Here is a 13,890-nt window from a genome sequence, read left to right on the forward strand (position 1 = left end):
CAGAGTTTCAAGATGGAGGGAGAGGCCCGAAATGTGTGACACTGAAATGACAGATAGTGTGAGAACCAAAAGGAGGTCATAGAGTTCACAACGAGGACACCACTGTGGCCTATAAAGGAACTGGCAGTCAGTGCGACCAGATGGCAGCGAGCAGTGGGCCTCGTCTGGGAGAGTCGCCCACGGCCGTCCCTGTGGGAAGCTCCAGGGACGCCGCCAGGCACAGCCCCGAGCTGTTCCATAGCAGCTGGCGGGCGCAGCTCAGCCCCTGGCCCTCGTCCAGCTGGGCCCTTGGTGTCGTAGTGCCTGACCAGCCTGTATGTCCACAGCATGCCCTTGGGTCTCATGATATAGATCTACAAATGTGATAATTTTCCATCAAAGGACTCAAGTTGATACTGTTTTTTGTTTTTTGTTTTTTTAATTCAAAATCATCTTGGACGCCTTTCGCCCCTCCCTGTCCACGTTCAATGTGTCACCAGCCTCCTTGGCTCCTCCTTGGCGATGCCACCATGCTCCCTCTCCATCCAGCCTCCAGCCTCCACACTGCTCTGGGACTTCTCTATTTCTTACAGGTTACAGACGCCGTGTCCTGGCCTCCTCCCAGCCTCTGTCCTTCATGCCTCCCATCCGCCCTGTGTCCAGCTTGCTTGCTGTCTGCCACATAAAGTCTGGACTCTTTGTTCTTAGGTGAAAGACCATCTTCCTTTCCAGCCATTTCTCCCATTGCTCCCCTGGACCCGTGCTCCCTCCTAATTTAAATTGCCCCAGATAGCACATGGGCTCATGCACGTCCTGCCTTTATTCCTGTCACTTGACCTAAAATGTCTTCACTCCAGGAGTCAAAGCCCATGCACCTTCTTGGGTCCGACTGACCATTGCAACATTCCTCAGGCTCCACACTGTTGAGGGCCTTCCCTGCCCTGCAGTCCTGTAGCCCCTGAGTCAGCCCCCAGGCTGCAGGTGACATACCTGGCCATCCTACTAGGTCTCTGAGAGCAGATCTCTGTGTGTTGTCTCCACTGACTGGGGTTCTGGGTTACTGCTTGGCAAATGTTGACCATGTGGAGGAACTGAGAAGTCCCAGGAGCTATTCAAGTGGCCTAGATTTCCTGAGGTTTAGGCCTTTTTATAAATATTTATTAAACAAACAAATTCACAGCGCCATGTCCCTTTAACCCTTTCTGCCATGACCTCTCCTTCCTGTTGTTCTACACAGATGGTTTATTTGAATCGGACCTTTTGTCTCCGTTTAAGAGGAGAAAACAGACACGTGGAGAAAATCAGGGTGACACCTCACCCATGAGGTGAGCACCCACAAAACTACAAGTAGGGAAAAGACACTTTTTCTTCCCTCTATTAGATAGGTGTCTCTTATCTTGGTCTCAACTGATTCCATATGCTTTTTGCCCCCTTTTTCCTTCTCTCAGAAAGGTGACAAGCTGTGGACAAGGGCTGGAAAAGGAAATTTTTAAGCACTCGACAGACAGCCTCCTCCATGATTAGGGAGTTGAAAGCCGATCTCCCTGGCAACGCGCCTGCGTTGCCACTCCTTAAACCCAAGGACACACTCAGATGTGCAGACACATGGCTTCCTATCATCCTGATAAGTGCAGCTCCAGAAATAAATTAGCTGCCTTAAGTGCTGAAAGATAGAGAAACCGCAAGGTGGATTTCATGTCCAAAAAGTCGCTTACCTTTTAATTAGTTAGTCTTGCTTGGAGACTTCTCTGACTTCAAGACCACTTTGAGACACTTAAAAACATTCAAGTTTCACTTGTTGTCTGAGACTTTTAGGATGCAAATATAAAACGAAGAAACTCTTAATGTTCAAGGGCTTCCTAAATTAACATGTGCACAAGTCAAGTCATTTAAAAGGAGCAATGAGTTAGTGAAAGTAAGCCAAGTATTTCCAAATTCTAGAACTTTTTTTTAATTTTTCTTTTTTCTTTTAATTCCATGTTAACATGAGGGTATAAACAACTAGGTTACAATATTCGCACTTATTAAGTCGAGTCCCTCTTGTAGTTGTGTCCTGCACCCCAAAGGTGTGCCATCTACCCTTGTGCCCATTCAGTGGGAGGTTCATCCATCCCCTCCCCTCTCCCTTCCCCTCTCTTCCCAAATTGAATTGAATTGAGTTTTTCTCTTATGTGGGTATATATTAGGTCATCTACTGGCTTGATATTAGTACTGAGTATATTGGATATTTGCTTTTCCATTCTTATGATATTTTACTAAGAAGAATGTGTTTGAACCCTATCCAGGTTAATACAAAAAATGTAAAGTCTCCCTATTTTTTATGGCTGAGTAGTATTCCATGGTATAAATATGCCACAGTTTGTTAATCCATTCCTGGGTTGATGGGCATTCAGGTTGTTTCCACATTGAGCTTCAATAAACAATCCAGTGCAGATGTCCTTATGGTAAAATGATTTTTTTCTTCTGGGTAGATGCCTAGTAGTGGGATTGCAGGGTCAAATGGGAGATCTAATTTGTGTTTTTTGAGGATTCTCGGTACTTGCTTCCAAAAAGGCTGTATTAGTTTGCAGTCCCACCAACAGTGTAAAGGTATTCCCCTCTCTCCACATCTTCACCCGCATCTGTAACTTTTGGACTTTGTGATGGGGTGGGCTGATCTTACTGGGGTTAGGTGATATCTCAGGGTGGTTTTGATTTGCATTTCCAAATTCTAGAATTGTTAGAGTAACTTTGTTATTTCAATCATAAGCACCTCAGGAGCAGAGAAGAGTCTAGCCTGTACCAATTGGTTGATATCTAGAAACTGGGACTCACAGCTCAAATTAGTGAGAAAGAGTGGGATCAGCTGTCTAAAATGATGACAGAAAAGGTAGAGTTGGACCCTTCATGAGGAGTATTATACAACAACATATGCTGCTGGATCCCCGAAAGGCCTAGGAGGCAGCTAAGCTGAAAAAGATAAAGGGTCCTTTTCAAAGGATGGAGCAGGAGTTGTGGGTGTCCTCAGTGTAGTCAGATTTCGTCCATGGTGCTTTGGTGGCCACCTAGGTAATGGATCATCAGAGTATGTGTGAATAATACATTCCAAAGTTGAGCACTTCTCTTTCAAGAGGTAACAAACAGGTAACTTCCAGAGCAAGGAAGTAATAACAGGATTTAAGCAAAATGTACTCAGACTGATCTGAGCAAGGGAAACCAGAACTGGGTGGAAGGAGTTAGTTCTTTACTAGTTCAGAGTCTGGTGAATTCAGATGAAATAATTAATTGTTTGATCTGCTTGGCTATTAAACAGCTGTGTTGTTAAGTTGAATTTCTCCCATTCAAGGTAAAGAATTTTTTAATACGGGCCTCTGAAATATAAGTTGAGTTTTATTAAGTTCTATTAAATAAGTAACAAAGCCCTTTTCATCAGTACTTAGGGACTTCTGGTGTTATGGAATGAAAAACAAGTGAACTCGATACATCTGTCAAACTTCCTTATCAAAGAAAATTATTTATTCCAGCAGTGAATTTATTCAACAATACGATGTGTAATGCCTTCTGGATGTCAAGAACCATTTTAAGAAGCTGCTAATACTTTAAGAGGAAGAGTCTGGTCAGAACTCTGACCCTAAAAATACAGGCTGTTCCCAACTTTCAGGCAGGCTGTGTTCCAAAAGTATTTGATTGTAAATGACTTATTTGGCACTAGAGTTTCATTTGTCCAGAGAGATGGCAATGCATGCAGAAGGACTGAGTCTAGGAGCTTTAAATAAAGGTGAGGTAGAGAAGAAAACAGATTCCTCAGCCCTACAGATGGGCTGAGAGTTCTGGGAGTGCCCTGAGGTGCCAGGATAGGCCACTAATGGGAAGAGGGCAATGTTTTTTGAGTAAGACATACATGATATCTGGTTTTCTCCCTACTACTTTCTAGCTGTTGGTCTTTGGCAAATAGTAGAAATTGCATGAGCCTGCACTGTAGAATCGATGCCACCCACCTAAGGCACTTTAGTTCAGTGTGCCCCAACTCCCTATGTCCTGGACTTCCTCCTTTTAGACCTGACTCTTCCCCATTCAGTCAGTTATCAAGTCCTATAGTTTTACAAAACTGTCTGGACTATTTCCATTCAGCTCCTCACCTCCACCCCTGTAGTGCCACCCTAAACTGCCACATGAGCTTCTCTGCCACAAAATGCAGACATTCTCCACTCTCTCCTTCCTCAACATTCTTGACATACGCCCAAGGGATGTCCAGGCACCCGATACTGTTCCCCTCTAATCTGCTTCTTGACTGGAAAAGGGCTCTTGAGAGCTTTTAAAAATGCAAGTCTAGGTGGGGTGGCTTGCACCTGTAGTTTAGGTCTCGGATTTCCATGTAGGCTCACAGACTGGCCAAGTAGGGGGAAGGTGAAAGTAAGAGGGCAGAGGGGTTTTTGTTTGGTTTTGTTTTTGAGAGGGAGTCTCACTGTTGCCCAAGGCCATAGTGCCATGGTGTCATCATAGCTCACTGCAACCTCAGTCTCTTGGGCTCAAGGGATCCTCCTGCCTCAGCCTCCCAAGTAGCTGGGGCTCTAACACCCTGCTAGTTTTCTATTTTTAGTAGAGATAAGTCTCCCTTTGCTTAGGCTGGTCTCTAACTACTGAGCTCAGGCAATCCACCCACCTCAGTTTCCCAGAGAGCTAGGATTACAGGCGTGAGCCACCGTCCTCGGCCAAGAGTCATGTTTTGGACGACCTAGTTTAGATTAGATTTGGGGGCTCTGTCCCTCCTCCTTTTTTTTGGTCAAATTGCTCAGCATCTTTGAGCCCATTTCCTCATTTGTAAAACGTGGGGGAAATAATATTGACTACCTGAGAGAGTTACTGTGAGAGTTAAATGAAATTATATATACACACATACATTCCTCTGTGCAGATATCAAAGGGTAAGTGCCTTGACTGGTGCATGGCAAGTGAGTCTTCTATCAACTGGGATACACATATAAAGGGTACTCACTAAATATGTATAGGTTTCTTATTATTTTGTTTTGCTTCTTTTTTTGAGGCAGTCTCACTCTGTCATCCTGGGTTGAATGCCATGGCATTACCATATAGCTCAAAGCAACCTCAAACTCTTAGGCTCAAGTGATCCTCCTGCCTCGGCTTCCCAAGTAGCTGGGACTGTAGGCACCTGACGTGATGCTTGGCTAGTTTTTCTAGTTATAGTAGGGACAGGATCCCACTCTTGCTCAGGCTGGTCTCCAACTCCTGACCTCAAGCAATGCACTGGCCTCAGCCTCCCAGAGTGCTAAGATTACCGGTGTGAACCACCATGCCTGGCTTCATTTTGCTTTTTAAACAAGATATTCCTAAAACTGTTTTCCTTGTCCGTCCACTTTATTTTGTTCTTCATTTTTCGTTAGCTTGGTGAGATCAGAGCCTCAGGAGTACAAAGTGTTAATACTGCATTGGCATCCCCCATTCGCTCGTATTTTCCTGATCTCTGTATCCTATTGTTACGATGAAAAAACATAAAAAGTAGAATTCAAGTAGGCATAAAAAATATTATATTCCTCGAACATGTTCTCCAGCCAACCAGCTGGGCACCCCTTCCCTCTGTAACTGTTGTGGACTCTGCCTCTGCCCAGAGCTCTCCAGTCCTTTGCTATCTCCAAGCCCCTTCCTTAGAGGACACCTGCTCGGGAGTCCAGAGTGGTGAGATATGAGATGAACCCCATTCAGCACAGACAGGACTGTAGCATGCAAGCAAATTAAAGCATTCTCAGCTTTTTATTTCACTCTGCAGAAACCCAAACAACAACAAAAAAGCCCCTGCAGGGTAGGGACTTCTTTTTAGAAGGAGTCACCAAATACATTTGAAAGCCACAACTACAAGTTAAGTGCAGCACCAGATATGTGACTTTTTTTTTAAGGTCTTTAGTGGGGAGGATGAGAAAACAAGGAGCTTCCCACTTTCCTGGGCTGTAATATTTGTGCAAACATCCTGTCTAAAAAATCAATAAACATTGTACCTTGCCACTGAATCTTGTGAGGGCGTGCTTATTACCTGGTGGATGTCAGGCTGTGGAAGAGTTATTGTCATTTCAATTTCCAGATGAGTCACTGGGTGTCTTGCCCCCAGAGGCACTTCATTATGATTCAGTGCAAAGTACTGAAAGGGCTGGGGCTTCCGGAGGGAGCCGGGTGGGGGTTGCCCGGCTCCTGGGTTGGCATGAGGCTTAATTGACACCTTTGATGTAGCCTAAGACAGAGCCGCACCTCCCACTGCTGCTTGGGGGACGTCAGCCTTACGCAGAAAAGGCATCTGCTGATGAATCCGGCATCTCATTCAGCCAGCTCTGAGAGCAGCCTCAGCCATCCCTAACTAATCCAACCGTTCCCCAGTTCTGCTGGCACTTGGCTTAGTCTGAGAAGAGATTTCACCTCTTGGCTACTGCCAGGTCTAACACTCAGACTGTGTCCATGTTAGAACTCATAGAAGGTAAGTGGACTGCATCACCCCTGTCCCTCGGGGGAGTGTGTTAGGCACCCCCAGGAATGTGTGTTGTCTCCAGGCTGGTTCTACCTCAGTGACTGTGAAACTGTCATATTGTCATTTTTACAGGTAAAATAAAGGCACCATGTGTATCTTTGGAGAATCATGTCTTTAAGTGTTTTACCTGCTCTTGGTGGTGGTTGTTACTCAGAGAAAAGAATTGCTTACTTGAGTTCTGAGGCTTAAATTGAGTTTGCCGAGAACGGTGTCTCAAACTCTTGAGAATCGAGTCGAATCCCCGTGATGTGATCATGTTAGAAGGCAGTTTTTCTTTTCAGTGGCAGCAGAGACAAACTGAGTTGTTCCTCAGCGTCTGTGGCGAATTACTGTGTCCTACTCAGGGCAGATCCATCAGCATGAGGCTAGGGGGATGCACGGGGCAAGAAGTGGGTGCGGGGATGTTTTCTGTAAGCGAGTTATTAATATAGAAATACAGTGATCTGTTTATCAGGGTGCTGGGGATGCCCCTGGTAAGCCGTGCTGGGATCTACTCATTCTGAGTAGTTCTGGGCAGCTAAACCAGAGAATTAAGGATGAGCCCATTGAAAAGATCTCAGCACCTTACCCACATTCCTGAAATCCCTGTTAGCACAGTTAAAGGTATCGTTAATAAGTTGATTGGGAAAGTTGTAAAGAGTACCATTTTAAAAATCCTTCTGTGACCTGCTGCAGTGTTAAACACAGTGTTAACAGAACACTGAGTTTCCGAGGAAGGCTGCTCCCCAGGGCTCTTCTCACACAGAAGAAAGAGTGTGAACAGTTTCAGCAGATACCCCTCTGTAATTGTGATTTCTCAGAGAAGATAATTTGTCATGAAAATTCTTTAACATGCCATGTTTCTCTCTGTGTGATTCTTTGTGTTTCTAGTTAATGGAACCCCTGGTAGTCAGCTCTCTACTCCGCGCTCGGGCAAGTCGCCAAGCCCATCACCCACCAGCCCAGGAAGCCTGCGGAAGCAGAGGGTAAGAGAATAAGCAAGCTGCTGGTTTCAAACCTGTCTGCACCTCAGTGGTACTGGACCCAGCAAACAGAGATGCTTGTCTCTAGGTGATAACCAAGCCAGGGGCAGGAGGCGATCAAAGCTGGGTCGCTTGTTACTGCCATGGTTTAGCTTGAACTCAGGGCTTTTAATTTCTTTGTCAACTTGTCCAGATCTTAACTCTGAGAAGAATTTAAGTTTGCTGCTTCACTTTTAGATATCCTCCTCTTTTTGTTCTGAATGCACAGACTTTATGAGCACTGGTTTTTAAGCTTTCAGAGTTGTAATGAGTTTCATGAGATATTGATTATCAGACCCAACAAGAAAGAAGTGCAGGTAATGGCAGGGAGGGTCCTGGTGGGAGTTGCTCACGGCAGAGAGTTATTCTGTGGAGCAGTGTACAATCCACGGGGCAGGGGATAGGGACACAGGGCCTACGTTTTGGTGAATGAAACTCACATAGGCACCTTCTCTTTCATCACTGCTGGCATTTATTTTTAGCCTCTTGTGTAATAATGGAGAAATTGGCTGAGCTTAGAGACCATAGTGAAAAAGTTACTGGAAACAATGTTAGCTTCTCTCCACACTAAGCAAAGGGGGTGAAGAGTAGTGCTTCTTTCAGGATGGAAGAACTAGTGTTCTTATCCTTTTACCACCTGTACTATTTGACTTTCCCAGTAATACGGAGGCAAGAATAGAGGAGGGGAAGAGGAGAAGGGAGGAAGAGCAGTGGAAGAAATTGAAGGCCCATCCTGCTGGTTTCAGACGTGGGGGTGGTGGGGTGTGGGGGACACAACAACGTGTGTGCTCTGTGAAGGTTTCATGAAAGTGCCCACTGGATATCTTAATAACAAAGGGCATTTTGCAGGCTACTACACTCAAATACTGGACTCTTGCATTTTGTTTCTTTTATTATGTGTTTCTGAGTTCCATAAATCTAAACTTCGTCCAAGATGGAAGGCCCCTTCTTCAAGATTCCCACCCGTGGTGTATCTTTAGGCTGCCAGAACCATCAATGATCTAAAGTTGTGGGGTGGGGAGAGTCAGGCTGTCCCCAGTTCCTTCCGAGCCTTTTGCACCAAGTGTCAGATTTTGTTCCCTTTCCTGGCTGATTCACTGGGCACCAGGTTGAGCTCCTGTAGTTTGTTTGATAAAGCCTGGAATTTGGCACCAGCTTGTCCACTAAATGGCTGTGTTATCTAGGATGAGTCTATTATCTTTTCTGGGCCTCAGTTGGAAAACCAATAACCTCTTTCTAGATAGAAAACCCAATAATTCTGGTTCTATTTGAGTGTTTTCACTATGGCTTCTTCTTAGCCATGTCTAATCTGGCATTTGAATGTATAGGAATCATTAGTGAACTACGCAAAGATGAATTGGCCAAATTCATCTAATCTCCTAAAGGCCTGTCCTTGACTGGGGAAGAGCTGGTGTGGTCATTCTTTTCTTGTAAATGGTACCCAGCAAGACTCCGGTCTGCAGGGACAGCCACGAGATGTGGCACAGGAAAGGCCCTCTTTCAGTGAACATTCTCTCCCTGGAATTGTATATCTTGGGGAATACACCTAACATAGAAATCCCTCTTTCTTCTCTGAGCTGATTAAACTCAGATTAAGGATTTATTGGTGTAGTTTATACTTAGTTGTTGAGATTAAATTGAGATGAACTGAGGATCCCTGTTAGGGATGGGCGTGTGTCTCTCATCTTATTTGTTGTGGAGACCCGCTTCTTGGGGATGTAAAGCTTCATTCAGACATCCCTTTGTTGGTGCAATGAGGCTAGGATTTTCTTCTTCTGCTCTATTTATTCTCTGCTTCACTATGACTTTGTCCAATCAAGGCGAAAAATTTCCATCCAGCTCTGTGGCCATTGGCTTATAATAATTAACATTTCCAGCACTTGGGAAATGATTATAAGTTATGTCCCTCTTATAGAGTCTTCATTTTGTCAGTCAGACTACCATTGTAAACGCCACACTTGAGAGAAAAGGCCATCCACAGGGTTTATCACCATCTGAAAGCATTTATTAAGCACATATTGTGAGCAGGGCACCAGATATATTCAAAGACGGTTCAATTTCCAAGCTTTTGAATTTAAGTCGTAAATGAACATTCCCCCCATCCACGTACCATGTCAGGGCATGGAGACGTTCCCAGCTGCTTTAGCAAGAGGAGCTTTCATCTTGGTGTGTAGGCAACTGCATCAAATAATCCCTCCCAGTTAAAATGGGCTTAGAATATCCCTAAAAACTGATCCTGTTTCAAATTTGGTTGATGTTCTTCTCAAATGGTTGGCTATACTCCTATGCAGGAAATACTGAAATAAGTGAAAGATGGCATGTGCTAAAAGAAGACACTTCAAAGAATAAATTAACTCTTTTTACTGCAAATTGGAAAACAGTAGCTACTTCTATTTTTTCCCTCTCTGTTGCCTAGCAACATGGCAGAGAGAGAGAGAGAGACATAGAGGGAGAGAGAGGGAGAGAAATGAGCTGACTGCTCCACTCCACTGGAACACACACACACTCTCCCTGCCCCATTTTAAAACATGAGAACATAAGCTGTTTTCTTCAAAGGAATATTGAGACATTTGACTAGGTTTTTTTACAAATAAGAAAATCTCTGCTTTTATTTGTATTAGTTATGATTTAATCAGCTCTTTTTCTTCTGTTAAATATCGTATTTTTAATGTTACCTCTTTTGACATTTTAGAACAGTCTTATACAATCAGAATCTGCATGCCAGATATTTTCCTTCATAAACATGTTCATGGCAATGTACCAAGTAACCTATTTTCCTAAAGCACAGTTATTTAAGTTGCTGTCTGGAAGTGTTTGGTCACAGAAGCAGATCTTGAAGGCTCTTTTCCTAGCCATGAAATTTTTTTGGTCCGATTCCTTAACCCATCAGGAAGACATGTGTTGTGTTGTGTAGGTTGAATGAAGCACTCCATTATACTCCCACATCCTTGACTTTTGTAGATTATCTGATCAGTCAGATGATGTGAGGAGTGGGTGGTACAAAATAGGAAAAAAGCCAACTCTAGACACTCTCTGCGGAGCTGAGCTGGTTGCCTGGCTACCCACAGAGAGACCTAGTAGCAGGAAGGGGCTGGAGGGTGGGAGAGAGGAGGTGATGAGTGAGGGAGTGGAGGGCAGGGAAAGAGCATTGAGAAAGCATGGGATGGGTGAATGTTGCACTCTTTCTGTTGTCTAAACATAAAATTTTGAAAAAACAATGCTTGTTGGGTTTATGTTCCATGCAAATGCAACACTTACTTGAGTTGCTGCTCTGGGACCAGAATTTGCTGCATGCCAGCTGGGGCTCCTGATAAATTATTTTGTGGGGTATAAGCAGTTCCACTTCTAACCCAGAATGGGAAGGAAACATTCAAGGAAAAATTGCCAAGATTCATGATAGCAGAGCTGACCTAGACAGACCTCAGAGGCCATAAAAGTCAACGGGGGACAAAGGAAGGCAAAAGCCCATGAGTAGATCAGGCAGTGTTTTCTTGCCAATAAGGGGAAGTAACATCTATTTATATGGTCTCTCTGTTTTTCCTTTTACTCAAAGTTGGTGACTTTAAGAGGTCTAATGATGTTAGAAACCAAGGATGCCCATTTATTTGTTGCTCTTAAGAGAGCAACAGGGCACCCAAGAAAGCCAAGTAAACAAATGCATACTGCCCTTCATCTTTCAGGACCTGTACCGCCCCCTCTCTTCGGATGATTTGGACTCAGTAGGAGACTCAGTGTAAAAGAGACAATGGAGCAATGTATATGGTTTGTGACTGGGTGAAGGTTTCACATTTCCTAAGCAAATTCTAACAGCAAAATACACAAAAGAGTTTTGCATACCTTGACATGATAAAGACCAAATCATATAAAACTAAATTTGTAGGCTTTTATATTCATGATGTTTGCCCTTGAAGGAGAGATTTTTTTTTTGCAGTTTTTGGATGGGGCTGGGTTTGAACCCACCACCTCTGGCATGTGGAGCCAGCACCCTACTCCTTTGAGCCACAGGCACCGCCCCAGGAGAGATTTTGTTTTTAATGTCTCCTACCTTGATTGAATTGGGGAGAGTTTGAATGCAAAATCACTCAATTGCTGGGATTTTCGTAAGAGGCTGACTCTAGAAGAATTTTATATGTGGACCTCAAATGGAGTATGAGTACATGCTAATGACGAAGCAGTAGTCTAGAGTCAAAATTTCTATAGATGAGATTTTCTTTTTAATCATAAGTTGGACATAAGGATACATTTTTTTCTGTACTTTCTGTAAAGCACATTAAAATGACACTAGGTATATTTTTTCTTAGAGTTATGGTCTTTTAAAATTTGGATTGCTGGTTTTTCAGTTGTACTCTTATTGAAAAATAATAAAAATATTCAGTTAGATTTTTTTGCTTCCTGAACAGTAGAGGAAGTTAGTTGTCATTTTGAGTTGGTGTATTTTAGGGGAAGAAACTCACAACAAGTACACATCTCATGAAGACGCAAAAATTAAGCATTAGAAGCTTTCCTTTATTTTTGTTGTCAAGTAGATTTTATATTTTAAAGTTACCTTTTATTGGAAGTAGCATAAATATAGCTTAAGCTATATGCCAGCATGAAGAACTTGTCCAATGGTCTTGGTATCATCTTCTTCATGTCCAATTATGGTCCAATTACAGTCATTTATGTCATTTTTTAAATGTGTAAGAGCCGAAGCTGAGATTTTTTTTTTTTCCCACATGCAGATCTAAAAAAAGTTTGGTCGTTTTCCAAAAAATCAATTTGAAAAGGAAAATTATCTTAAATGGTGCTGTATAATCAGGCCCAGAATATCCAAATCTCCATTCTGATAGATCCTGGAGCTTGCCTGGTGTTTTGGAAATTTCCATATGCAAAACTCCTTTTGTGTTAAACCAAGTCAGTCTATGAATTGTAACCCATTGTTAAAAATTAACCTACTAATTCTGCTCTCCTAGTCCTCTACTTTTAAACATTCTAGTCAGCTTTGTTTAAAAACAAAATAATTATTTTAAAATCTGAATGTTAAAAGTTAATGTGTATGGTCTGTTGTATTTAAGCCACATCGCAGTGGTCTTTTCTTTTTGGTAGTTCAAACACTAACACTTAAAGACTTGTGAAGCATGGTTTTGATATTCTCCAGGCTTGACGTATCTCAGGAGGTGATAAATTAAAAATGTTTGATGCCATTTGGAGGCTCTTACGTGAATTTCTATTTCAAATTTTACTTGAAAACTGAATTTTAAAACGTTTGATTCAAGATGGAAAGAAATTCAGTTGTCATATGCTGTTTTAAATGTTATTGATTTATCTCCCTGATAAAATGTTCAACTAGCAAATTTTACCATCTGGTTTATAGTTACATATGTTACCATCTCACTTTACAAGTGAATAAAATATTCCAACCAAAAGAAGAAGAGGAAGGGAAAAAACATCCAGGCAATCTCACAGCATTTGAAAACTTAGCCTTATAATAATTAGTGCCTCATTATCCTGTCTGTTGGAGAGAAAGACACTTCTCTGGCAGGTTATTCGAGAACTGCAAACTGAACCATTCCATCTTGAAAGAACAGTTCATAATAATACCTGTTCCAGACTTCAAGTTTTAAAACTGTTTCCAATAGAAATGACCAGAGACTCCTGCTGAGATCAAAAGGCTGCTTTGTTTTAGCTGAAACAGTAAACATCTGTGAGGTTGCCTATGCGAGTGTCTGTTTTAGTTATGTCTTTGTAAAATGCATTACTTAATACAGTTGAGTCCATAAAAGACTAGTATGTATTTGACTAAACTGTCAAAAATGCAAAGAAAGCAGTGGAACAGTTAATTTAAGTCTGCTGGGGTCAGATGGTCCAGAACAAAAATAAATTCCAATAATTTTAACATCCCTGCACTGTCAATCTTATGGACAACTACTGCTTAGAAAGGTCCAATAAATGCTATTTGTTCTGGATAAGTGGCAGATATTGCCAACTGATATAAAGCCCATGGCTTTGTTTAGACACGGCAAAAAGAAACTGAACTTGTACTAATTGCCGATAGGTACCATGGCCAACTTTCCATTCAAGCAGTTCCAAGGGAAATGGTATTCTGCAGCATTTAATCTTTCAAACATATGATTTGTATTAAAGGACTGTTCAGGGGCTATATATATCATTTACTTTTTGAAACTAAAGTCCCTCCGAGATTGAAACACCACACCATTTTATAGACTTTGAGATCTCTTTCTGGGCAGAGCGTAATTCTATTATACTAAAGCAGAAATAAGAAATTCTTAACAACAAACCAGAAGTTTTCAGTTCATTGACGAAACTGAATTGGTGACTTATAGGCACTTAGGATTTACTGACTTATAGAATTCTTTATAAAAAATTAGGCACTGAATTTTAAAGTTGTTGTACTGAGGAG

General features: G+C 42.3%; 1 protein-coding gene across 5 annotated transcripts in view; it reads left to right on the forward strand.

The window, feature by feature from the left end:
* Nucleotides 1–13,890, forward strand: part of DCLK1 (doublecortin like kinase 1) — a 352,892-nt gene that overhangs the window by 266,619 nt on the left and 72,383 nt on the right. For 2 of the 5 annotated variants that reach the window (XM_012811600.2, XM_012811601.2), the window contains exons 5-6: nucleotides 7,360–7,454; nucleotides 11,171–11,227. In XM_012811600.2, the coding sequence (XP_012667054.2) occupies nucleotides 7,360–7,454; nucleotides 11,171–11,227 (152 nt within the window). Of the gene's footprint in view, nucleotides 1–6,082; nucleotides 6,439–7,359; nucleotides 7,455–11,170; nucleotides 11,228–13,890 lie in introns of those variants that run through there. The other 3 variants (XM_023519275.1, XM_023519276.1, XM_012811599.1) reach the window with 2 other exon arrangements.

The sequence above is a fragment of the Otolemur garnettii genome, unplaced genomic scaffold (genome assembly GCF_000181295.1).
Source record: "Otolemur garnettii isolate 467f Iridium unplaced genomic scaffold, OtoGar3 scaffold00167, whole genome shotgun sequence".
Classification (NCBI taxonomy): Eukaryota; Metazoa; Chordata; class Mammalia; order Primates; family Galagidae; genus Otolemur; species Otolemur garnettii.